Source organism: Falco punctatus (assembly GCF_963210335.1).
Source record: "Falco punctatus genome assembly, chromosome: 12".
Classification (NCBI taxonomy): domain Eukaryota; kingdom Metazoa; phylum Chordata; class Aves; order Falconiformes; family Falconidae; genus Falco; species Falco punctatus.
In genome coordinates, this window is record NC_137592.1 from 15,469,907 (window position 1) to 15,494,608 (window position 24,702).

Consider the following 24,702-nt stretch of genomic DNA (forward strand, 5'->3'; position numbering starts at 1 on the left):
TTTTTTTTTAAAAGGAAGGATAAGTCAGTGTTATATCTGGATTTATTGAAAGTGCATCTTGGAAAATGAACATTTTTTCTGTGACAGAGCAGAAATAAAGAAGCTTTCCTGCCACCTCTGTTCAGACTGGTAATATGCTACATCCCAATGTAAAATGCCATTCTCATTTGACGTATAAAATTGACCTGGAATTGCTGAGCACAAAGAATGCAAGTGTGTTTGCTTTTTACTAATAACTGTGAAAGAATCTGTTACCTATAAACTCAAAAACTTTTTTTTCAGTTCTCTGCCATATTCAAATTTTATCCACCAAGTAGCCACAAAGTTAGGGGCATAGTGATGCTGCCATCTGACCACAGTTCTGTCAACCCGCTAAAAATAACTTCCAGCCATTGCGCAACAATGCAGCTACTCATGTGTTTCCTGTGAGGCACTGAAATGGACAAAGCACGTCTGAGAAGTTTAATATTTTTATATGCAAAAAGCTTCAGCTTCAATTTAAATTTTAAAGTTGCATGTAAAAAGTACAACTTTTCTATTTATTCTAAAGGCAAATAGCCCAACAGCCCCCAAAGTAGCACTTCATCTGGCTAAAAATAACACTTAGAGGAAATTCTATTCTTTGTAGGGTGATAAATTGGTCTTTATATAGCATCAGAGTTTCCCATTCTACAAAAAGCTTTAATTTGCTTGAGGAGAGTGTTTTAAGAGTGGTCTGAAGCACAGTATTTGGATCTTGGTTGGACAGTTCTGAAGCTAAGTAGTGCTCAGATCCAGGATTTTGGTTTGGGTCACAACTGAAATAGAAGCAGGTGTAAAGCAGGGGCCCTGCCACATAAAAGTTGGGAACTGAGTAATTGCTTTAAACCAGTGGGGTCAGTAGAGAGAATTTCCTTCCATACAGTTCATGCCTATCTCACCCACACAAAAACCATTGTAGACAGATCAGCTCAAATCCAAATGTTATTTTTCTTCCTCACAAAGGATACTGATTTCATTGTCCCTTTGCTGCAGAAGTTCTTTGAGCCTTTTCAGTTCTTCTCCTCCTGGTTCTTTGTTAGTGTCTTTTTCTTCAGAGATGTGTTGTGAGATAATTTTTTTATCAGAAATCTTTGAATGATTCATTAGTTGCTATTAGAAGAAACAAAAAAAAGGGCACTTTCAACTTGAGCTCCAGCTATGTATTTATTCTATTCTGAGACTGTCTAACTATGGTAGAAAAGACAGAATGAAATGATGCGACCAGTCAACTGTCAAGTTATATGTGTTGTGCCAAGAATGGAACAAGTTGTATTTGTTGATCTTCACTACCAAGTGTATGATTTACTTTACTCTTTCTACACATAAATCAATTCCCGTGTTCTGTATTATCACAGAACTTTCAGTATTAACAATATAACTAAACCCTAATTATTTAAGACAATAAATAAAAATCAGGAGTGTATACATTTCCATATTGAAAAACTATATCCCAAAATACATTGCTTTCCCCTTTAATTTTACTTGTCCTTCTCAGTTTGAGTATATCTTGTTTGCTCCATGATTTAGAAGCGCTTACAACACCATCAGGAGAGTTAGTATAACAGATTTGGGGATATAGTTGTTTTACACTTTTATATCTTTCAATGTAGTTAGTCCCAAATAAAGCCTCCATAGTGATGCAAATACAGATAGATACATCTATCCATTACCAATAACTTGTCTGTGTTGTTTCCAATATCTACCAGTGTCCTCCTACAATTTACTGCATGCTGAGATCCTTGCCGGTTTCCACAAAATGCGGCTGAATTTTTCCAAATAAATTTTTAATTCCTGTCAGTCCTCCATACACTTCCCAGTTCAATTGTCTTAGCCTTTTCCAATGCCTCTCAACTGCATTGCCTTTCTTTTGACACTTTTGAGCTATGAATGTCTTCCAATTATTTTCAGCTCCAGCTGCATTTTTGTCTATATTTATAATAAATACCTTTATACGAGTAAAGCAATACTTGATCTTGTGCATGTCAGCACCAACATCCAGAGTGCTATCAGGATCATTATCTTCAAGAAATGCTTCAATTAACTCATCCAACCTGAAAACAAAAAGCATTTTTAAGGAAAAAAAAAATCACAACCAAGCAGACAACTATGTAAAGTAGCGTGTCAAACACAACACAAGATTTACTAAGCTGAATGATATTGGTAGGCTATTTTCCTTCAAGGTCCATATAATTGAAATGTACTTTTGTTCCTGATACTAAAACCTGGATTTGATACTGCAGATTCTACAACTCCATATCAGGACATACTTGCACATGCTAAGGAATTGTTCTAGAATTAAAAGCATCTAAGATGTAATCTTTTCTTTTTCTCATTTATTTTATAACCTTCTGTTCTTTTACCATCTCAACTGAAAAGATCTAAAGCCTGCCCTCTCATGAGAATAGATTTTCAGAAGCTTTGGGCATAGGATGTTTGAACATATATGATTATTTGTGCAAAAGATTTGTGCAAAAAAGAACAATCTACTTTCTTTTCTATTACAAGTATCAGCAGATACCATAGCTTTCATACATACGATTACCTGCTCCGATCACCAAGCAAAGGGACTTATCTTTTGATGGAGGTATTTATAGATTTCTGAAAGACCTAACTGCTCTTCTTCTGATAAATGAAATTTAGTTAGTATTTTATTCTCTTGCAATTGGTTCTTATTTAAAAACATCTGACAACATCTTCCTTAGGGAGCAGCAATTTTTATTTCAGTAATTCAGTCTTCATAAGAAAATCTGGCACACAGAAGCATCCTCTTGATTTTTTAAAACCAAATTAAAATATGAAGACTGGAAACCTACACAAGTATAATACAGCATGCCTCTGGGCTGAATGTCACAGCTATATGGATAGATGCATGCTGCCACCAACTCTCCATGTATTGCATTCCAGAGTGCGTGGCAAATCATCAACAAAAAGAGCAGATGATTTTAAAAATAAAATTAGCCCTTAATCCACTTAATTTCTAGGAAACAGAAAGTGCAAGTTGGAACTCCATCAACTGGTTTTAGATTAAAAGCTTTTTGGTGCCTGATAAATGCTGTTACCATTAACCTACTAGGCAAACGGTGGGCAACAATGACAGCCATATGCCTGTACAGTGTAATACTATGATTTTGAATGTTTATTTAAGTTATTATCCTCAGAAGATGAACTTAGGTTCTGAACCTGAGTGAGCAAAGGTATCTAAAGTACCAGCATAAAGTGACCAACTGCCAGAGAAAGGCAGGAGTTCAGAATCATCTCTGTGCCTAGTGTTTCTTTTGAAATAGTTTTGCTCAGCTCCTCACTTTATACGGAAGCCTTCTGAATGTCGCTTAATAGTCATTTATCCCAAACCAGTTACAGGACTGGGAATCTTGTTGTCATTTGATTATCTGAATTACTTTGCTGCAACCACATACAAAAATTTTAGGCATTATAATATCACAGTATCTAAAGTTGACCCTAAAGTAGTGGTTGGGATATCACCTTGCTTTTGAAGATCTCTTTCTGAGATTCCTCACATTACTATACTGTAGTAACAATTGCCTGCTGGAGGGTGAAACAATGTGATACACAACAAACAGAAAAAAATAAATCATTTTCAGGATATAAATATCTGAAAATCAGTAGCTGTAATGCTGTAATGAACATTGGAAACCATAACAGGCAGGTTTGGTTATTCATCTCCTCCAGAGTTCATTGCGACAAAGTGTCAGTTCTCAAAACGGGAGAAAAAGTAGAGAAAAGAAGACAGCAACCCTCAGTTAGTTGCAGATAAACTGTGCTTTCCCATTTTCATCATTTCAGTTAAAGAACAAGAGACAAATATGTTGTCTATACCATTCATTATATGTGCAAAATTCCCGACTTCTGAATTTATAGAACACTCCCTTAAGTCAATGTGAGCTTGAGGGAGAGGCTACTTTAAGAGAAATATTAGTTACAGAAGCATTACTGGCATTGACTTGCTTCTCAAGTTAAGAGACTACAAAAATTACTGGGTAAGAGACCAAAATTTTACTTATAGCTACATGATTCTTTCTGCATGAAGAGTCCAACAGAACAGAGGCCAGTAGTACAAGAAGTTATTCATACTCTGCAGACGCACAATGTACAACAACCAAGAGAATTAATTCTTCATATGTGCAGGCAGGCATTTCTGTAAGGACTGCGAAAAGAGAGGCATTTATACTATTAATGAGTATGTGATGGTGATTAAACAGACACAGAGAAAGTCAGTATTTGTCAATACCTTAAGCACCTTATTGATTTCAGTAAGTAAAAGGAAACAAGTAAAATAATATTTTTTATAACTAGACTGTCTAGACTGACCATATGAAGTCATCTATAAAAATGGGCCTTTAATCTTGAACTAGAAATTAGAGAGGAGATATTTAAACCTTACTAATATTACCTGTTTGCCAGGGATTTAGCCATACTCAGACTACCACAGATTTAGACTATGGGAATCAATCAAAAATACACTAACTTGCACCATTATCATTACTGGAATAACACTGCACAAAGTTACAATACTTCAAGAGAAGGAAAAGAATATATAATTCCTGTAAAATAATGCTCTATTTTGAAAATTATTATTTGCCAGTCAAGAGACAAGGTTAATTTGTCAAGAGTAGCAAAATAGAAAAGCTGTAGTTATAGATACGAGCTGCTATTTCCTTTCTCTTACATTACCTTTAATGTGTTTGGCATTCTTAAAAAAACACAACAGCCCAATTCATTTTTTGTGTCCCAAGGACTATGAAGAAGCCAAAACACATTTGAACACCAGAGGACTGAGTCAAGTCTGAAATAGCAGAAAATAAATCAGAAATTATATACCAATTCAAGCTCTTTGCCAATTATAGGGAACAGCAGAATCTTCAGTGTATTTTCAGATACATTTTAAAAATTTCATCTTTAAGAATTAGAACAAGAACAGACCAACCTAGCCTAAACACTAAAGAAAATAAAATAAAAAAAAGAAAAGCAACAATGAAAATCCCCATGAATATCAGCAAAAGAAATCACTGCATCCCTGATGTTTTTTTAGGTTTCCATGTAGAAATTACCAGAACTCTTTCTAAAATAAACACACGGTCTGACAACACTGGATATTCTAGGAGTTCTTCCAGTATACTGAAGTATTAAACAAAGGTAAAAAACCTGACAGTGTGATACAGATGCAACTTGGAGTTTCTCTTCTTAATGAACAGGTCTTGGTTAACTGAAAATATTTGTCCAAATAATTTATCAGCTCAAGGATTATGAAAACAATTGAAAAATTCTCTTATGAATTTATACAATGGCAGATTTGCTGCTTTACAAATGAAAAACCCCAATGCTACTTCCATTTCATTTTCAGAGATATTCACAGAATAAATCAAGGAGACAATAAAAACTTACAGGAGGAGTGGAAAAAAAAGACAGAGAATAAAAAAAAATATGGAATACTGACTGTACATTTCCTTTTTCCTAACATATATTAGATAGGTGGATCTGCTTGCTAGGTGATTCGGAAGCAAAGGAAAGTACGATTCTACAAGAAGAATATCCTTTTCTTTCTCCTATTCCTGACTCAAACACTTCATTGTATTTATCGTTATAAATACTCATTAAAATAGAATTAAATCTATGGAATGTATGAAAACCTAAAGAACAGAATTACATAAAACAGAGCTGTAAAAGATTTAAGAAATTCATATAGGGCATCTATGGTTACAGCTCCAACACATTTTTTCTAGTCAAAGCATCAGGCACAGGCTGTAGTCATCCTCCCATCAAAAGAGGCAGAGTGAGAACACCCTTCTTGTAGGTGAGGGAGAATGGACAGGGCTTTTGGTTTCATTCAGTTACCTTGAACAGACGGATAATACCTTTCTCCTTAGCAATAATAATATCTTCTGAGATAGTCACCTAAACTCTGATCCTTAGTTATCTACCACAGGAATGCATATTAAACAGTTTTTCTCCAACTAAAGACTTTTGCAAGAACAGTCAGCACGAAGCAAACCAGAAAAACACATAAAATAGCCCAGCACTGAACAAAGTTGGGCCTAGAAGTTCAAGAGGAACAAGAAACCCATAAAGTACAAGAAATCCAGAAAACCCTCTAGCAAATCTTTAGTTGCCTACTCAGAGTCATGTGTATGTGGCAGAGCGAAGGTAATGTGAAATCATGAGGTGAAATAACAATGTTCTTTTTTTTGAGGACCTTTTCCAACTCAGTCATAGTAGAATAACTAAAAGAACATAGGAAACAAAGTATTTTTGGTCAGTTGCTGTGGCTCAGTCCTGAGACCGTATACTTAGACCTCTTAGATAGACAGCATGTTCTATTTCCTGGAAAAATTGATAAGTATAGTTTCAAAAAGACCTGAGCTGATGACCAGCTTCTCCTATTATGCCAAGGATAATGATTAATATTTCCGTGCCTTTTCAGAACAGAAATTAGGAAATAAACCTGCCCAAAGAAGGGAGTTTTGTAAATGAACTTGCAAAAGGAATGAGCATGGGATACATAACATACATTAAAATTTTCTATAATTGTGACTGAGCTTTTCTTCTCCCAAAACATCCCAGGCTGAATGTTAATTTTCCCACTACACCTATTGCTAAAAGTCATTAGGAAAATAATTTTGAAAAATCACAGATGTACATGTATGTAGATTCTACAACATGGTTGAGGGCACCAAGGTACGTCATAAACTAGAGGGGAGGAAAAAAAGCCCAAGACACGTTTGTTGAAGCTTATAATGAAAACCAGCTAGGATCAAGCAGAAAAAAATTAAATTAACCACGAAACATACAAAAACCCCTTCCGCAGTATTTACGAACTTTGTTGCTTGCAGTATGAGGTTTAGGTTGGGTTGGTTTGGGTTTTTTTCCTCTTTCTTGACTTTATTTATGAAGAGTAGCACTACAGCAGTGCTAGACTTTTTTGTCATTATATAAGAGATGGACTGCAGAAGAAATAATTTCCTGTTTTGGTATTCTATCTTTTTATTATCAACTTACAAAACGAGCGTATTACAAGCACTTTGCAAGATACCCATCAGTATCAAAAAGTATAATCTCTCAAGGAAAATTAAAATAAAGATAATCAATGCAAAGATCAAGTAATAAAATAACAACACAAAGCCTAGTAACAAATACTTCTCACTCACTGGAGAAGAAACCTGAATAAAGAGATAGTCTCTATACTATTGTCTGGAGATCAATACCAGGAATTCTATTTCACACTGGAGAGGTCTTTATAAAAAATACTTAGCCCCCAGTCTTCTCACTGCTTAGCTTAGAAAGTCAAAGTACACTCAGCTTGATAGGAAAAAGCAATGATGGAAACTGAAATTCAATAGATACCTAATTATGGGTTTAGCTACAAACACAGAATTTAAAATTACTGAATTGCTTACAAGACACACTTAGTTGCTTCAGTGGAAATATGCAGCATGTATCTTTATTTCAGAATTTGATATTCTTTTAATGTAAGATGGCCAATTTATTTAAATTTGAGGGGATTTTGTTATACTGGTGAGTTACATCAGAAAATCTGAAACTGAACTAGAAGTACCTAGCCACAAGACACTTGCACTGACAGTACTAAACAAATATAAAACACCCCTAAAAGTATATTTTAGAAATGCTAAAATCTCTATGTCTATGTAGAAATAATTATTAAACTAATAGTCTGTTATTTATTGTAGTTAATAACATAAGCAAGCCAGCTGCTGCATTCTTCATTAGTTTCAGCTTACTAAGGCACTCAGTAATGTTTCCATGCAGAATTTGTGCTAATCAAATCTGGAGCAGGATAATCATAGCTAATTTCACGTGACAAGAAAAAATGTTTAAAATCAGTGTCAGATGAAGATGTCTTTCCTAACTTCTGGAGATCCAAAATGGTTCCCTTTTTTTCCTTTTCTGTTGTATGTTGTTAGGCAAAGGAAGTTATAGACCATTAAATATTTATAATTTAATGTTATTAAAGAGGAAGCCTAAAAAGGGTATTTTTCATACATTTCTCTTCTTCCTTTTAGGACTGTGAGGTTCTGCCCTAAGAATAGGAGGCCTAACTTATACTAATAAGAGCAAGGTTGTGTTGAAGCCTGTTTGCCAGAACCCTGCTGTATCAGGAAGAATAGTTTTCCCAACAGAAATTCCCCGAAGGAGGAAAAATATGGAAGTATCAAACAAAGAACCATTTTCTGTGAAAAACAGCAGTAAACAAAGAACAGGGTTTTCTTTCTCAGTGCTCATTGGTGGTGGTGGTGGTGGTGGTGGGGGAAACCAAAACAGAAAACATAAGTAAAAGAAATCCATATACATAAAAAAAAAAATTTCTAAGTCAATGCCAAGGGAACAGTATAATGTCATTTCTGAGATTAATTTAAACCTCTGTGGTAGTGGTCTTACACATACTAAGAAAGTACAAAAGGAAAATATTACAGTGCTAATCCAGGTGAGTTTGAAACACAACACCAGGCTGAAAACACAAGCTGTGTCAAGCACAAGTCTGTTCTCATACTGATGCTGGAAAGAAAACTCACTGTCAAACACAGTTACAAACAGTTGGGATCGAAACCTGTTAAACAGTGCTCTCTGGTTAGTGACTGTGAATCAGTCCCAAATTCTTGCTCTAGCATTTCCCTCTTTATAGTTTTTTTTGCAAATATAAACACACACTGAACTGCAGCTCACAGACAGCTTTTACCTTACCAATGATATTTTTCTCCTGTAACTTTCTGCCCTTCAGGAATTCTTTTTTAATGAAGCCTGCTTACCATTTAGACCACACATAAATCACAGAAGTTTTCTATTCACATTACTTTAGATTTCATGCAATTTTTCTGATAGTGCAACTCCAGAATGATTAGATGAGCACTGTGCTACTTCAGTTTTACCCGTTCATTAAATAAGACTTCCATCCTTTTAAAAAAAATCCACTTCTGAATCAGTCATATGTTTGCATGAACAAAGATGCAAATTACACAGCTGAAACGCATCAGAGAAGCACTCCTAGCCAACTGAGAGTATGTTTTTAAAGTTTACAGCTCTCAATAGCTTGCAGGATGCATGGTCTCAAAACACAGATTTGGAAGGACTCATTTTGACCTTGCTTCATGTGCCGTGATTCATTTCTGGGAGAGCTTGCCTTTTAACCCCTGATCACTGACACCGTATATTATGTATCAAAATTAAGTTCACTTAAAGACCAATTAATTTTGAGTGTCAGCTGTGAACTTTGTGACAAGCAAAATGGAAATCCAAGTTTATGAAAAATAGGCTATAAACAAAGAAGCTACTGAAACACTTGAGATAATCAGGGAGGTTGCCTCAATTAAAGAAATTTGCTTACCTAGACATTTGCAATAGCTTTCCTATCAGTAACATACTCCATATCATTTTTTTCTTTATATCTTAATTTTGAAAATTATCTTTAACAATGATGCCTATGTTATTAAAAAAAGTAACTCCACATCTCCACATATTTCTTTACTTATCTAAAAATGCATGACAGTTGAAGCAGAATTGTCATTATATTTAGTAAGTGTGCATCAGTATGGCAGGACCATAGAGATGCTAAGCAGCAAGTTTTATCAAGAGCACTATGGAGGACAGGAGAAAGAAGGGAAAGTATCTCCAGGATTGTTGCTAACAGCATGACAAAGAAGACAAAGTATCCAGAAAAAAACTATTAAGCTTTAATTTAACGAATGTGTGCTAACGCCTGGGTGAAATAATAATAATCATGGTAACTAAATAACAGAAACAGCTATCTAAGCCTTTGAACAATTCCCTCAGTAGATATTTGTAAGAATACTTTTATTAACATAGCCTTGGAATTGGCTGCATTGATTTGGTGCAGTCTTGAAGCAGGGAAGTAAGAGCAGTAGGTCCTTGAGAGTCTTCTGTGTCTACAGTCTGGAAGATTTTTATACTTTTTTTCACTTTAAATATCTATATGGTGCTCTATCAACTGAAAATAAAATCTATTACAGGACAAGAAAGACAAAGATCCCCTTTCTGCTACTGATTGCAAAGAGATGAAAGTCTAAACATAATACAATTCAATATGAAGTGTTTACATGTGTATGTATGAGGAAGTTGAGTAATAGTAAAGTTGCACGCTACAAATTCACTGTGAGCTTCTGTTTCAGCCTGTAAACTGAAAATGTATTCTAAGCCAGTCTATAAATAATGGTATTGAGTTATACCAGCAACTGTGTTTTAAGAAACAAAGATATGGGTGAAACTAAATTAATTGTTGCAGGTGGCTGAACTTCTGCGTTTATTGAGGATTTGGGTAGGTTTTTTGATGGAGGTTTTTTGGTGTCTTTTGTGGGGTTTTGTATTTTTTGGTTTGGTTTGTTTTTGGGTTTTTTTTTCCCTCTATTTAGGAAATTAAAGGTTAGGTTCCAAGACACTAGTTGCTTCTCAATGGCATAATCAGTCAGACAGATGGAAAATGAACTGACTCTTCTGTCAGACATTCCTCCAGCTAGGCACTACAAATAACTGTAAGACAAAATGCCAAACACAATATTCTTGATGGGGTAAAGTGAAACAGAAGTAGATCTGCAAGAACTTCAATAAAATATGCAATTTTTTTTTTTATTGAAAACTTCCTCCCAAATTATGTATAAAAAAAACCCCAAACAAAACCCACCAAAAAACCCACACAAAACCCCACAAACTTTGGGGGCAATTTTCTAATATTTTCATTGTCTTGTTTTCGTAGTTGATTCTTGAAAGACAAAGAATAGTCCAAAAATGATCAAATTATTTCATATAGCTAGGCAATAGCAAATTGAATGAGAATAAGGAAATGTAAACCCTAATACTGATTTTTTAAATCCACTGACCTGACATTTCCCTTTTTTTGTCTGTACATTAATCTATGCACCCCTGAAATAAGTAATCATACCAAGTTATCTAACAGATTCACAGAATATTAGATTATGTGAACTATACAGATACTCTAGAAATCATGCATAAGTCCAGAATTTTTAATCCAATGATATTATATATATTGGGGCTGATCCTGTAAAATGTTGACTTAAACTCCTTAAAAGCCTCAGATAATGAGTTGGAAAGCATCAGAAATACCATTGGAAATCAGCTGAAAGCAAAGTACTACAAACCTAAATTATTCTTGAAAACAAATGCCTCAGATTTTCAAAATTTTACCACTGCTGTAATTTGAACCTCTCAAAAGATGATTTTGGAGCTTTCTTTATATATATAGAAGTTTGGAAAACTTCTGGCCTTTGAGTTGGTATAATGAAGTGAATCCTATGATACTTCCACAAGCAAATATTACGACCTTTAAACTTTCAAGTATCTTTTAAGTCTGCATGGATAGCAATTCTCTCAAATGGTGAAAATAAAGCTTGTGAGTAAGATTTGAATAGTGTTATCAGTACAGTAATGTTCCTGAAAAGGAAGTGATGATAGAGCACAAAACAAAAGAAAAACCAGTCCAAAATCGAAAAGTCATAAACATAGTAAAAATTTTAAGTTCTCATATTTAGAAATGTAAAAAGAACAGGTAAAAATAGAAAACAACAATATGGTAAATGATTTACATGTATGGGGATAAACTAATTTTCAAAAACATTGAATGTTGGCTGTTTTTTATTGGTCTAATATAAACATGTTTTTTAGACCAAATGGTCTTTCCTAACTTTCTATTCCTAATTATCAAATATTTACAGTAAGGGCCAAGTGCTTATAAAGCAACTAATAATAGAGCTAAAGCACACTCTTACGTATTGATAATGATTAGAAATAAATAGGTTTTTGAATACCATATGCATTTTGTTACTACTATAGGCAACAACTAGGATTTTTATGCTGCCACTTTACATAGCCAATAGGCTGTCATACAAAAAGACTACCTAAATTCAAAGCTGTCGTGAAACATTTAGAGTTTTTTTTCTAGTTCTATCAAGTTCAGTTACTGGAGGGTAAAAATTTTAAGAATAGGGCCTCTAATTTTGTAAAGCAATCAAAGAAAAAGTATCATACACACAGATTACACATTACATACACAAATACTCGCACTACACAGTACGGAAGCATACACCTATTACAGATATAATCCCCCTTTATTTTTTTATTAGATATATGTGCAAAGCCATTTTTGCTACCTCCTTATGTGAGGAGATTCTTCTGAATTAGATGGCTACAATGTGGCAAACAGATGCAAAGAGTTTCTACACAGTTGAAAATCATTAATTCCAATGATGAAACACACACAGATCTGAATCTTTGTGTCATTAAGTCACAGGGAGATTTGGCATGGCCTAGAAAAAGAACAGGACTGGTTTATACAGGGGAAAAAATATGCCTACATTAATGCTACACATGCGTGTTTTTTGCAGAAAGAAGTATGTCAAGTTGCTTGCCGAGCAGATGATTTCTTTCTTCAACAGCACTTTATAATAACAAACCAAAAGCACATACATAAAGAAATGCTGCTCAGTGCCAGCTAATATTTGTGGCCATAACAGTAGTCATATTCTAATCTCTAGAGTAGATGTAAAAGTAGCAAAAGAAAACTAAGCTTGTTTATCAAAATTTAAAAAAAAAATATCTCCTCCTTCTAAGGAGAAGGTAGCAAGAACTTAACATAGGACAAGGATGAAAGCTACTTGGGAAGTCAGAAGGACTCATATGGATGAAGACCAAGACACTCCTACAACATAAAAGACAGAAGTAGTTTTGAAAAATTTGTGTTGTGTCACTTACAGTTATTAATTAGACTTAAAAGCTCAGAAGAAAGAGATTTTCAGTAAGTACTTAAAGTGCCAAAAGATGCGAACAGGTATTTAGTGGTACTTTCAGAAGCAAGTCAGCTGACCAAGTATCCAACAAATTTCAGTGAGGTTCAAAAAGCTGCTATGATCAAATGCTTTTAAACATACATCTTTGGAAACTGGCTCCAAGATTTTTTTCAAACATCTAAATAATCAAATTCAGCTATGCTATCTTTTCCATTTGGGTTAAACCACAGCATCTATCACTAACCTGAGTTATACTATATTACCTTTCTTGAAACCGTGTGACATTAGATGACTGCTATACTTTTGAATATTAAAAAACAGGACAATAGTATCAATAGTATGTAGTCTCCTCCCCTCCCCCCCCCCCCCCCCCCATTAAAACAAACTTGCTAATCTTTGAATGACACTTACAATTGTCTTTAAGTAGTTTCAGTGTACAAGGTCAATAGTTTAAATAAGATATTTTAAATAAGATATTTTTTTCTAATTTCAGTTTCCTTGGAACAAGATAGCAAGATCAAAGAAAAGTATTTACAGCTATTTGAAGCATCCAGCTCAGGTACCTGCGTTGGGAATCTGAACTTCCTGTGCTGCCACTCAAGATTTTATAACATGTAATAGAAAAAATGACCTCTAGAGATATCCATGGATTTAATAGCATTCTAAATCAGGCATCTAAGTTAGATGTTGATGTGAGATGTTTTAAGACTACTTTATAGTTAAGGTAGTTTCTTTTCTCTTTAATATTGCCTACAGCTTATGTCAGCCTTCTAACTTCCACACAAATCCACTGCCTGCAAAGCTGTGTTGACATAAGGCAAGGTAATATGCTTCTATTTCTTTCACCTTGCAACTGATACTGAACACTGACATCAGCAAATAATAACATTTGCTCTGCTTTGTAAATGAAACCATTTGTTCAACAGCTTAAGTATGAGTAACTGTTAAAGCTCTATATTGTACAACAGTGCAATATTGTTAATACCATGATAGCATACAGATGTCACAATGTTGAAACAGAAAAATGAAAGACAGAAAGAAGTAATGAGAAATCCAGGACATGAGTAAGATGAACAATATATAACTGTTGAAGTAAAAAATAGAAGCGTCTGTAATAACATACATATCTGAAAGAAATAAGGTAAAGTTATTAATAAATTAAAGTGCTAAGCCAGTACTTCCGGTCCTGTTTCTAGAGAATTCCAACTGGCAAAGGCTCTGGAAGCGTGGGTGCTCTGGAACACAGGACCTTGATTTGAAATCCTGACTTTCTGGGCACACATTGTAAATTGCTAGTGAGCTCATTTATAACAAAACCAAAGAAAAAAAAAAATCCCAAATGGTTCAAGCGAAAAGGGCTCTCCCTTTTACTTTTGGCATGCTTCTCAAAAAAAACCACCAAAAAACAACAACAACAACAAAAAAAAAAAAAAACCACAAAAAAACCCACCCAAACAAAAACCCAAAGTGTTTGAAGGCCTTATATTTCTAAAGCACAGTGCAGAAGCCTGTAAGTACAATTTCCTACTATTTGGGATGTATAATGCTATTTTCTACATTTTTAAAAATTTTTTCCTAAACAAGAAACTAATTCTTTAGCTCAAAGAAATATTTAGAGATCAGCCCTCTACAGCTGAGGAAGTAGATGGTATGATCCAAAGCAAGCAATTCAGATTTTGGAAGCATTTTATGAACTACATTCTGAACCACTTATGTAGTCTAGCTGATTTTTTTTATGCTGTGCTTTTTAAATAAACAAAATGAGAGCAGCAGAATTCATGCATGTTTAACATTTATGAGAATAAAATAATAAAATCAAAAAAATAGCATGGTAATGTAAATGCTTACCATTTAACACAGAATTCTGAAGTATGAATTCCAGACAGCTGTAGCTTCATTCACAGGACTGATAAGTTGTGTTGTGTTATAATTTGGCATTCACAAGAAAATTGAAGAGCATTTGTTTTTCATTTTGTTTTAAACTGAGTGAATGACAATGTGACATTGCAGTGATTATGAGGAAAGCCCATTTGACAGATGGGTTTTCTCCTTCCATTAAATGAATAATATAAAAAAAAAAAAATCCCTGAAGAAACTTCCTTGATTTAAGTGAGAAAACACCAGTGAAGAATGAACTACAGCTTATTCACATACTAACTTCAAACATCTAGCAATTTTAACTGCATTGAGCAGCCCACTGATTTCATTTGGAATGCCCTGAAAGTAAACAAGTGGAATGAAGCTCATTATTGTAATAAATGTTTGGCATTTCTTGACTTACTAAGTCAAGAAACATACAAAATAAGATTTTAACATAACGTTAATAGCTGTTTCCAGGGCAATCACTAACACTATTCCCTGAAACATAAGTAGAGAGAAAAAGAGCTATGCATTACCATAACCATTCTATTAGATTGAAAAAACATTATTGGATATACACATGTGCCACTGGATCCAGTTTCATTTTGGCATCCATCTTCTACTGAAAACTGCCTGAGGTAAACACTTGTGCAGAGACAAAATAAATATGTACTTAGTGCATGGAGTTTTTCAGTGACATGTTTTGTACCTTTGATCATCTGTGTTCAGAATCAAAGAACAAATAAAAAGTCACAGAATACTTCCAAAGATTAATTTTGCTCTGACCTTCCTTGAAATATGTATCATGAATCAGAACAAGAATTAAAGCACACCTACTTTTGATGAGACAATGAGACTATATTTGGTAAGATTCCTCCTTACTAGTTAATTATTTGAGATTCATAATAACCCTAATTATGATTTTCTTTCCAGCATATTAAAAAAGCATCAATTTAAAAACAAAAATATTATTCTGTCTGGAACCCCCTACAGCACACCTCCCCTAAGAATCGTTCTTGTGTGGCGACTCAAAATGAATCACAACACAGTACGTTGCATTATCACCCTATACCATTTCCCCTGGATGTCAGGGGAATTTGTTAGCACTGGTAGTTTTCTTCCAGACCAATTCCAAGAGAAATTAAAATAAGACTAAAAATTCTCACAGCTTCAACTTGGTTACCATTAATATACTAACCAAACCAAACCAAATCTCTAGGCAATTACTACTTTCTTTCTACAGATGAGGCACAGAGATTTAATAGGTCCGTTCCACAAAATCAATTAGCTTTTCAAAACTGGGAACTGACTTTCACTATTGTGAACATTTAGACCTAAGTAAATATTTCTACATTATACATAGAAAATTCTTACATGCTGTACTGATTTGATACAAAAAGCTTTAAAATTTTACAAGAGTTATGTGAATTAATTATGAATTTTCAACAGCATGCACAGTAAAAAATTTGAATATTTGGCTTTTAGGACACTGATTAATTGTGTATCAGAAATGCAAGGTTTCTCTTGGCCTATGTCAAACTAACACTGCAGCAGGATATTTCTCAGCAAAAAAAAATATTTCTTGAATTCTACTCAGGTTGTATATCCAGTTTTGAAGGAGACTGTTGTGGGTTTTTTTATTCTGCACTATTATACAACACTTTTTGCCTGGCATCTGAAAGGCATTCCCATCCTTTGTATTTACTTCACTTCCTCAAAGCTGAGGCTGCAAAAACATAGCCAGCAGCCTCATAGAGCTTTTCATGAAAAATTGCCATTCTAACCTGGCACCTAACTTCACTTATTTATGCACTCAGAGACATTTAAAACTCTGAAATGAATGTAAATATTTATGCCAACAAACTGACGAAAAGTAGCACCACAAAAGAAGAAAATGAAAACAATGTAAGCCATTACTGAAGTAGCTCTTCTTGTGAAAGCTCTGATGTTCTTTGCTTGCCAGTCACCAGCACCAGCTCATCCTTCAACTCCTGGATCTCCTTTTTCAGCTGGACAATCATCTACAAAGAGCAAGGCATAAACCAAGCATCACCTACAAATTACTAGCTAGTTTATGATTTTTGCATTACAAGGCTGAGTTTATGGAAATACTATACTTTGGTTTCCTCTTTTTTTTAAACATCTTTTTTAAAAAACAGTCCAAATGCCTTAAATATATCAAGCACTACTTTTTTTCTTTTCCATTTATAAAAACAAGGATAGTCTTCCAGAATCAGTAAATTCTATGGGTTAGAAGACATGGTTGTACAGAAAGAGTTCAAAAGATTATTTGCAAAAGAGAAAAATAATTTGCCCTAGGAGTAAAAAAAGCTTTCTGACTCATTAGTTTTGCTTATTAGTATTGAAAACACATTTAAAATAGAACTGATGTCTGCGTTAGGGAAAGGCAAACTACACACCAAAAGTGATTATTTTTATTTTTATATTTAGAAACAGAAATTCCAAAACAATATCTTGGTATTTTAATCTTAACTTTTCTTCTTTTTCATGTAACATTCCACTCTAACTAGAATTATAGCATACTATAATTGTAAGATGTATCAGTTGCTAACAACAAACGAGTAGTATAAATCAACATAATGAAATCAGATTGTATTCATGAATAGTAATGACTGAGAAAGTGACTTGGAGAACTGTACTAGATTTTTAAATTCTCATAGCTCATTATTGGAGCCTGTACTTTTGGAAAAGCATATGCATAAAATGATATTTTAGAAATCACTGGTCTCTCAGGGCCAAATTCTACAAAGCAGGGACAATATGCAAATCTCTAAGTCTAAAACATGAATGAGCAAGTTCTTGGATAATTTATGATTGGTCATTTTAAAGATGCATCACTTCATAATGGCTCAAATGGATCAGGGGTCCAATGATATTTCTAGACGGCTATGAGTACGCTGATTCCATGTGCAAAATAAGTTTCCAAGAGAAGAAAGTTTTCAAGGAAAAATGAATCATTCTTGATTGCACACACTTTCTAGAAATAAGATTGTTCAAATGGATGACACATTTTCACTGGATGTTAAAATTCCTTCAAACACTTGTATTTCTTTTAGTGTTTAAATTTAACCATGGCTTCTTAAACTTTGAATGAGTATTTTATGTTAAAAATCAAAATATCCTAAACATACATATAATTATTTATTTTAACTCTAAACTTACTGGTAACACATTTGTTACTATAAATATGAAAGGCTAACTTACAATCTTTTATTGAAGAATCTATTAAGGTAGTGAACTGTTAATTACAAATGTTGCAAGAGTGCTTCAAGAATGCCACAGGCCAAACATTTTAAGCTGATTTTAGGTTGCCTCCCTCTGGTGTGGCTCTCTGATGTAGTCTGTGCCAATTACAGACCTAATAAAATTTGGGGCTCAAGTACAGTATGGCAGAAAGCTGAACTGACAGAACCATCCCTGTTCAATGTTCAAATTTGTTAGCATAATTAACTTCAATCTGGCAACAACAGAAATATTATTTTCAGGATATGGATAAAACATTCCTTTTCAAGATTAAGACAAAAAGAATCTACAGAGGCGTAATATTTTCATTTCTATTTTTAAATAAATACCGGGGAGATTAGATTTAATTCAGGCTCAAAAGTTTGGTTTTCAGTTTAAAACAAATCCTTTGGTCATAAGTGAGAGAGGTTCAAAGCTGAGTGACTGAAAAAGTATGACAGAAACAAGCTCAACGTCTTAGTAAAATACAGTCAGCTCTCCATTATGAAGAATAAAGTTTACACAACACTCAGACTTCACTCAGATCTATCCAGAGGTATTATGCATTCCTGTTATAAGGCATGCATTCAATTTACAGATGATAAATACAGCAAATAAATGGCATTTGATTTTATGAAAGAATAATTTAAGTCCAGCTTTTTACTGAATAATCAAATTGCATCCTGGGAATATAATTTAGGTAGTCAAGATGGGCAACAAATTACACAATGAGCACAGAACCATGTAAAGTCTAGGTACCTGTGTTCCCCTGCCTTTTCCACAAGAGGGGATGGTTTTCTAACTCTCACGAGACCACTCTTGCTTTACTTGCTAAATGATCCTGCAGAGCGAGACATACCAAAATTGTGGAGTATAGCTCCACAGGATGTAGTAAATATTCAGGAGCCTGCATGTGTTCCACCTCAATCAAAGGCTTCTGTGGCCATGGAATACATGTTTTGCATGATTTGCTACTATAAAGCCTACACAGGAAAGAGAAAAGAGGGCAGACAGACAGAAATGAAGTTGTTCAGTGTCTACTGGGTTTATTTTTTGGCTGCTCTTATTTGTTGATTTTAGTTTTTTGTTACGTTGTTGCTGTTAGAAACTGTTTGGAAATAAACATAGAATAATAATAAAAAAACCCTGAAGAACTACTGACAAGAATCCCCTATTCCCTTCAGACTTCAGGGACAAGAGAAAATAAAAGCACAATCATTAACATTAACTGAAATATGTTAATTACTATCACATAACAATGAATGAAATAATCAACCATCTAATCCCCAATTTTTAGACAACAAATGCTTATGTTATATAATCTAGAATTCTACAGTCTAGCATTCAAGGGCAAAGCATTTCCTAGCCAGTTCAGAAGGTCATATGAGAACAAAATACATAAAACTTGTAATTAAAAATTAGTCATGAGTAATTTAGAAATTCGGTAATTTTTTTGCTCATTAAAAAGAATGATGCTGTGATTAGTATATCATAAAATACAGGACCACTGAAAGTAGAGTATTTCATTCAGATTTTATATTCTTTAGGAGTGAATATTTCAATAAAAATTCATAATTATGTCATTAACAACTATATTTTAAATATTATCTGTTTATATATAAAGAGAATAATATAATAGCTAACGTGAACTAATTTTTCATTTGCTGTCTTTGTGACAAAGACAGAGGGTATGCTGAAATGCATCCACAGTTCTTTCTTCATTATATCCACATATGCTGCTTTGGTACAACCAGTGTAATCTCAAACACTTCCCAAATCAGAAAACATCTTTGATAAACAGCATGCAACCTAGCTGATCCAGTAGCTTTCATTATCTGCAACACTATGTTGAATTAATCAGTCCCTAATAGGTGTACTTATTATTTACAAAGGAAAGAAATTTCCCAGGTAATGCAGAAAATTACATTAAATAAACTAACAAAGACCTCAATATAGTAGAACTTACCACTACAGAGCACAGTTTCAAACAGATCTGGTATGTAACAAGCTAGAAGCATATAAAATCTTTCACAGGAAAGACTAATCCAATACTAAAAATAAAATGCATTTTTGTCATGCACATTAAAAGAAGAAACTTGTTTTCTTTATGTGGCACTGCTTTGTGCTTTACCAATGTGGATTATTACCTCTATTCTCTGCACTTCCTAAACCTCTAACCCATTCTGCAGAGCTCCTCTGCTGCTCTTTGGGATGCGAACATCAGCCTAATGTTCAATATGGAAATCCTATTTTTGCATCTCGTTTATGTGTCTTCCTTTTTTCCTAATGGTAACTTTACAGAGTTCTTTCTTCCTAGCTAAAATATTCCTTTGACCAATCTCAATGAAGGGCTGCGTCTGTGTTTCTTCACTTTTTAATACTAATTGTTTCAGTGCAGTAGCATGCTACCTTCAAGGGACTAGCAGATTTTTTATGAGCTTTAGGGACATCCAGTTATCTGTGGCTATGATTTACAAACTAACACCCTAAAAGAAGCAGCACAAAGATGATAATGAAAGTGACCATTGCTCCTCAGACACCTTAAGAGCTGAGAAAGCCTTTAGAGGTTTTATAAAGGTCCATTCAATTATAATTATGTACAAAAGAAAAATATAAAAATAGTAGTTATTTTATAGAAAAATTTGGAACATGAATCTAAAAACTATTTAATGGGATGATTCAGTATAAAATTCTCAGCATCCATTTGACTGTTATTGTTTACTAAAACCTTAAACAAGCAATCTCCTTTCCTCTGCTCCCAGACAACTCTTACCAATCTAGGGTCAATTTCTTCATTAAGAACTGCTTCATTCTTAATAAGCGCAACTCGTTGTGCAAATCTGCAGGTTGATATAGATTCCTGGAAGAAAAAACAAAACAAAAAAAAAGAGAGAGAAAAAAAGAAAAATTTCAGTTAGCTTTGCACCAGGTAAGTCAGACAGACTGCTAATTAAGACAGCAAACTAAGTTTTTATTTTTTGTATATTTTACAGACATTTCACATTCTAAACCAACAATATTCAAGGGAAATTATGTTAGTATATTAATGACAGTGACATATGGAACTGACAAATCATAGTACATGTTCTATTGACCCAGTCAATCCCCTGATCAACTGTGTTTCAATTGAGTCCCCAGCTGGCAATAAAGGATAAGGCAGCCATACTACTCAGAACATAAAATCTTTTGAATTATGAGAAAAAGAAAATTAACTAAGACCCCTTTTTTAGTGAAAATGGGACTAGAGAAGTGTATGTAAAAGAAGCTGGGAAAAAAGATGAGGAAGGAAAGAGAGGAAGTCCAGGATAAATAAGAAGGAAACTGGGAGATTTGGAACTAGAAGGCATATAGGAGAACTATGATACCAGATTAAAAAAAAAAAACCTGTCAGATGAGCTAAAGTGGGGCACAGGAAGAGATGAAGGAATTAAAAAAAAATAAAAATATATATATATACAACACTGAGTTGTGGAGAAAACTCCGTGACAACCAGTGTATACTCCCATCTAGGGCACAGAATAAATTTGAGGATCCCTAAGTATTGTTCCCTCCTTAGAGATCAGCTGATACAGAAGTTCTCTCGCAGGGTCTGGCATGTATCTAATGAATCAAAAGCTAGCAACTGTTCTCAGTTAGCTCAAATTAAAAAATACCATTCAGGAGTCTTAGAAATTCTAGCGATAAACTGTATTACAAAATTTTCTGAGATGCTTAAATCTGCATTTAAAATGTAAGAATGTACATATAACCCCTACATTAAGAGAACTTTAGTACTGTTATAGACTTGTATTTCAGAATCAAGGTCATATCTTCAGTTTTCAGTCCTCCAACATATTAAAATACTAATTTAAACATATGATAATATACTCTTTTTTTTCCACAGGGCTTCTGCCTTTTTTCAGTCCTTGGAGGATTGGTATCTGAATTACCTACATAATGAAAGATACTAGGGTTTATTGCCAAAGATATAATATATAAATGTAGAATCAAATAAGTCTTCAAGGAAAGGGAAGGAAGACCTTACAACTGAGAGACACAGTCTTAGCTGGACTCTACCTTTGCCTCTGCTGTACAGTTTCTGTGCCATGATAATGTGATTTTAAATAAGTTCTATACATATATTAAGTACAATTATATGTACAATACATACATAATTTTCCACCAGACCACTTTGCCCTGCTTAGTGTGAACCATATGTTAAATTAATGAGTAGCTAATGTTCAATGTGTAAGCTTCTGCTATATTTATTCTATGCCATCAAAATTATAATCAAAGCTGACAGCTACTAATTTCCTAACAACTTTTTCTGCCATGCTTATTAGTACAGTACCTGAAGGTTTCACAGAAATTAATCAATTAACTCTCCAGGTATTGCTTTGCTGCAAGTATGTGGAATGACTACACTTAAGGGAAGGGAAACTGAAGTCAAAAGTACCAAAAAAAAAATATATTTGATTATTGTCATTACATGATCATCTGTTCAAAACAGCTTCCGTTCAGCTTCAGTTACAGCTATAATAATTAATGTATCTACAATTCAGAATCAAGATCTTTCAAGCACTCCGCAAAACTAACACAAAAAATGCAATGTAGGTGATGTAAGAAATTGTATACAACCCTGGTAGAAGTAGGATTATAATCTAGTTCTCTAGGATAACATTCTGTTTGTGCTCTTCAGATGAGTGGCCTTTCTTACTTTGAATTCTCTGCTTCATTGCTTTCATTGCAAGAGACAAAGCTAGGTCCTTAAGAAAGTAGGTTTTATTATACAATTTCAACTCCTACTGGGGGGGTAATTCTATCTCATGCTTCCTTTGTGAATGAAACATATACCCAATGGAAAAAAGCAAGCAAACAAGCAAACCAAACATAATTATGCATAGTGACTCACGATACTCCAAATTATATTTATGCAGCTATCCTAATTCTGACATTTTTTAATGTTTAGTAATTGACTTAACATCTGTCTTAATATTATACCAGCTTTTGGGGAGCAGGGAAGGGATTTTGTGAAGGTCTGTTGTGTAGATGGTATATGTTAAAGCAAGAACATGAAAATTGTCAGTAGCCTACTCTGTATAATTGCTTGGGATAAGTGCTCCCAAAATACAAAACCTAGATTGCAGTGTGAGATACATACACCTGATGAATCGATATACAAAACAGCGCCTATCCCACAGAGCCTAAAAAAATTCATTAACAAGCTTACAGAGACGTATTTTTAACCAGCCATCATGCTTGCATAATTACATGTTTACAAGTCTGAACTATCTGTTTTCATTTAACAGCAAAGTCCATTTTCTAAAGAAAAAAAATTCAACTAGATTAAGTACAGTTTTAGTATAATGTTTTCCACTGTATTTCAGAACAGTCTTGGGCTTAATAGTTGTTTTTCCCTTGTTTATCCACATTAGAATGTTTTGATGTTATGAAAAACCAGGAAACAGATTATAAATGGTTTTAAGCAGGGTTCATATTGCAATGTATTTTAGAATAGAACAGAATAAACTATATCAGTTGGAAGGGACCTACAACAATCATCTGGTCCAACTGCTCAACCACTTCAGGGCTGACCAAAACCTAAAGCATGTTATTAAGAGCATTGTCCAAATGCCTCTTAAGCACTGACAGGCTTGGGGCATTGACAGCATCTCTAGGAAGCCTGTTCCAGTGTTTGTCCACCCTCTTAGTAAAGAAATGCTTCCCAATGTCCTGTCTGAATCTCCTCCAATGCAGCTTTGAACCATTATCACACATTCTGTCACCAGATTCCAGGGAGAAGAGATCAGCACCTCCCTTTCCACTTCCCCTCCCCAAGAAGCTGTAGAGAGCAAGGTCACCGCCCCTCAGCCTCCTTTTCTCCAAACTAGACAAGCCCAAAGTCCTTAGCTGCTCCTCAAAGGATGTGCCTTCCAGCTCTTCACCAGCTTTGTTGTCCTCCTCTGGATGCATTCAAGGACCTTCATGTCCGTAAATTGAGAGGCCCAGAACTGCACACAGCACTGAAGGTGAGGCTGCATCAACACTGAATACTGTGGTGTAATCCTCTCATTTGACCAGCTACTTGTGCTGTTTGATGCACCCCAGGATGTGGTTTGCCCTGGCTGCCAGGGCACCCTGCTGACTGAGCCTGCTGGCGAGCAGCACCCCAGATCCTTTCTGCATGGCTGCTCTCCAGCTACTCCTCCCCCAACTTACACTTGTGATCAGCATTACTTCCTGGGTACAGAATCTGGCATTCAGACTCATTAAATTTCATCCCATTAATCATAGCCCAATGCTTCAATCTGTGCAGATCCCTCCACAATGCCTCCTGCCCCTCAAGAGAGTCAACAGCATCTCCCAGTTTGTTATCATCAGCAAACTTGCTGATGGTGCATTAAGCTCCTGCATCCAGATCACTGATAAATGTATTAAACAGAACTGGCCCTAGAATTGAACCCTGAGGAACACGGCTGGTGACCAGTCACCAGCAGATGTAGCCCCATTCACTACAGCCCTTTGATAAACATTACAGCTCTTCTGGCAAACAAAGAGAAGAAAACATCCCTACATATAGTTCCAGGGCAGGAAATTTGTGAAGGGAGACAAAAGTATTCAAAAATTTTTGAAAAAACCCAAATCACCCCACTCCTTCTTCCTGCCAGCGAACTCTCCAGTTGTCTACCATACTCAATGAAATCATGCCTCTAAAGAAGTCTACAGAAATTCTGCCAAGGCTTTCAGTGTGATCTATAGCCTACTTACAGATCTTACCAATATGTCCTGTGAAAAAATCCTTGGTAATGCATTT

General features: G+C 34.6%; 1 protein-coding gene across 1 annotated transcript in view; it reads right to left on the reverse strand.

Annotated features, from left to right (window-relative positions):
- KIF6 (kinesin family member 6) overlaps positions 1-24,702 on the reverse strand; it is a 157,520-nt gene that overhangs the window by 88,046 nt on the left and 44,772 nt on the right. Inside the window, exons 8-11 of the mRNA XM_080407896.1 lie at positions 20,683-20,769; positions 16,584-16,687; positions 1,967-2,072; positions 990-1,131 (exon numbers count right to left, since the gene is read on the reverse strand). Of these exons, the coding sequence (XP_080264022.1) occupies positions 990-1,131; positions 1,967-2,072; positions 16,584-16,687; positions 20,683-20,769 (439 nt within the window). The remainder of the gene's footprint in view (positions 1-989; positions 1,132-1,966; positions 2,073-16,583; positions 16,688-20,682; positions 20,770-24,702) is intronic.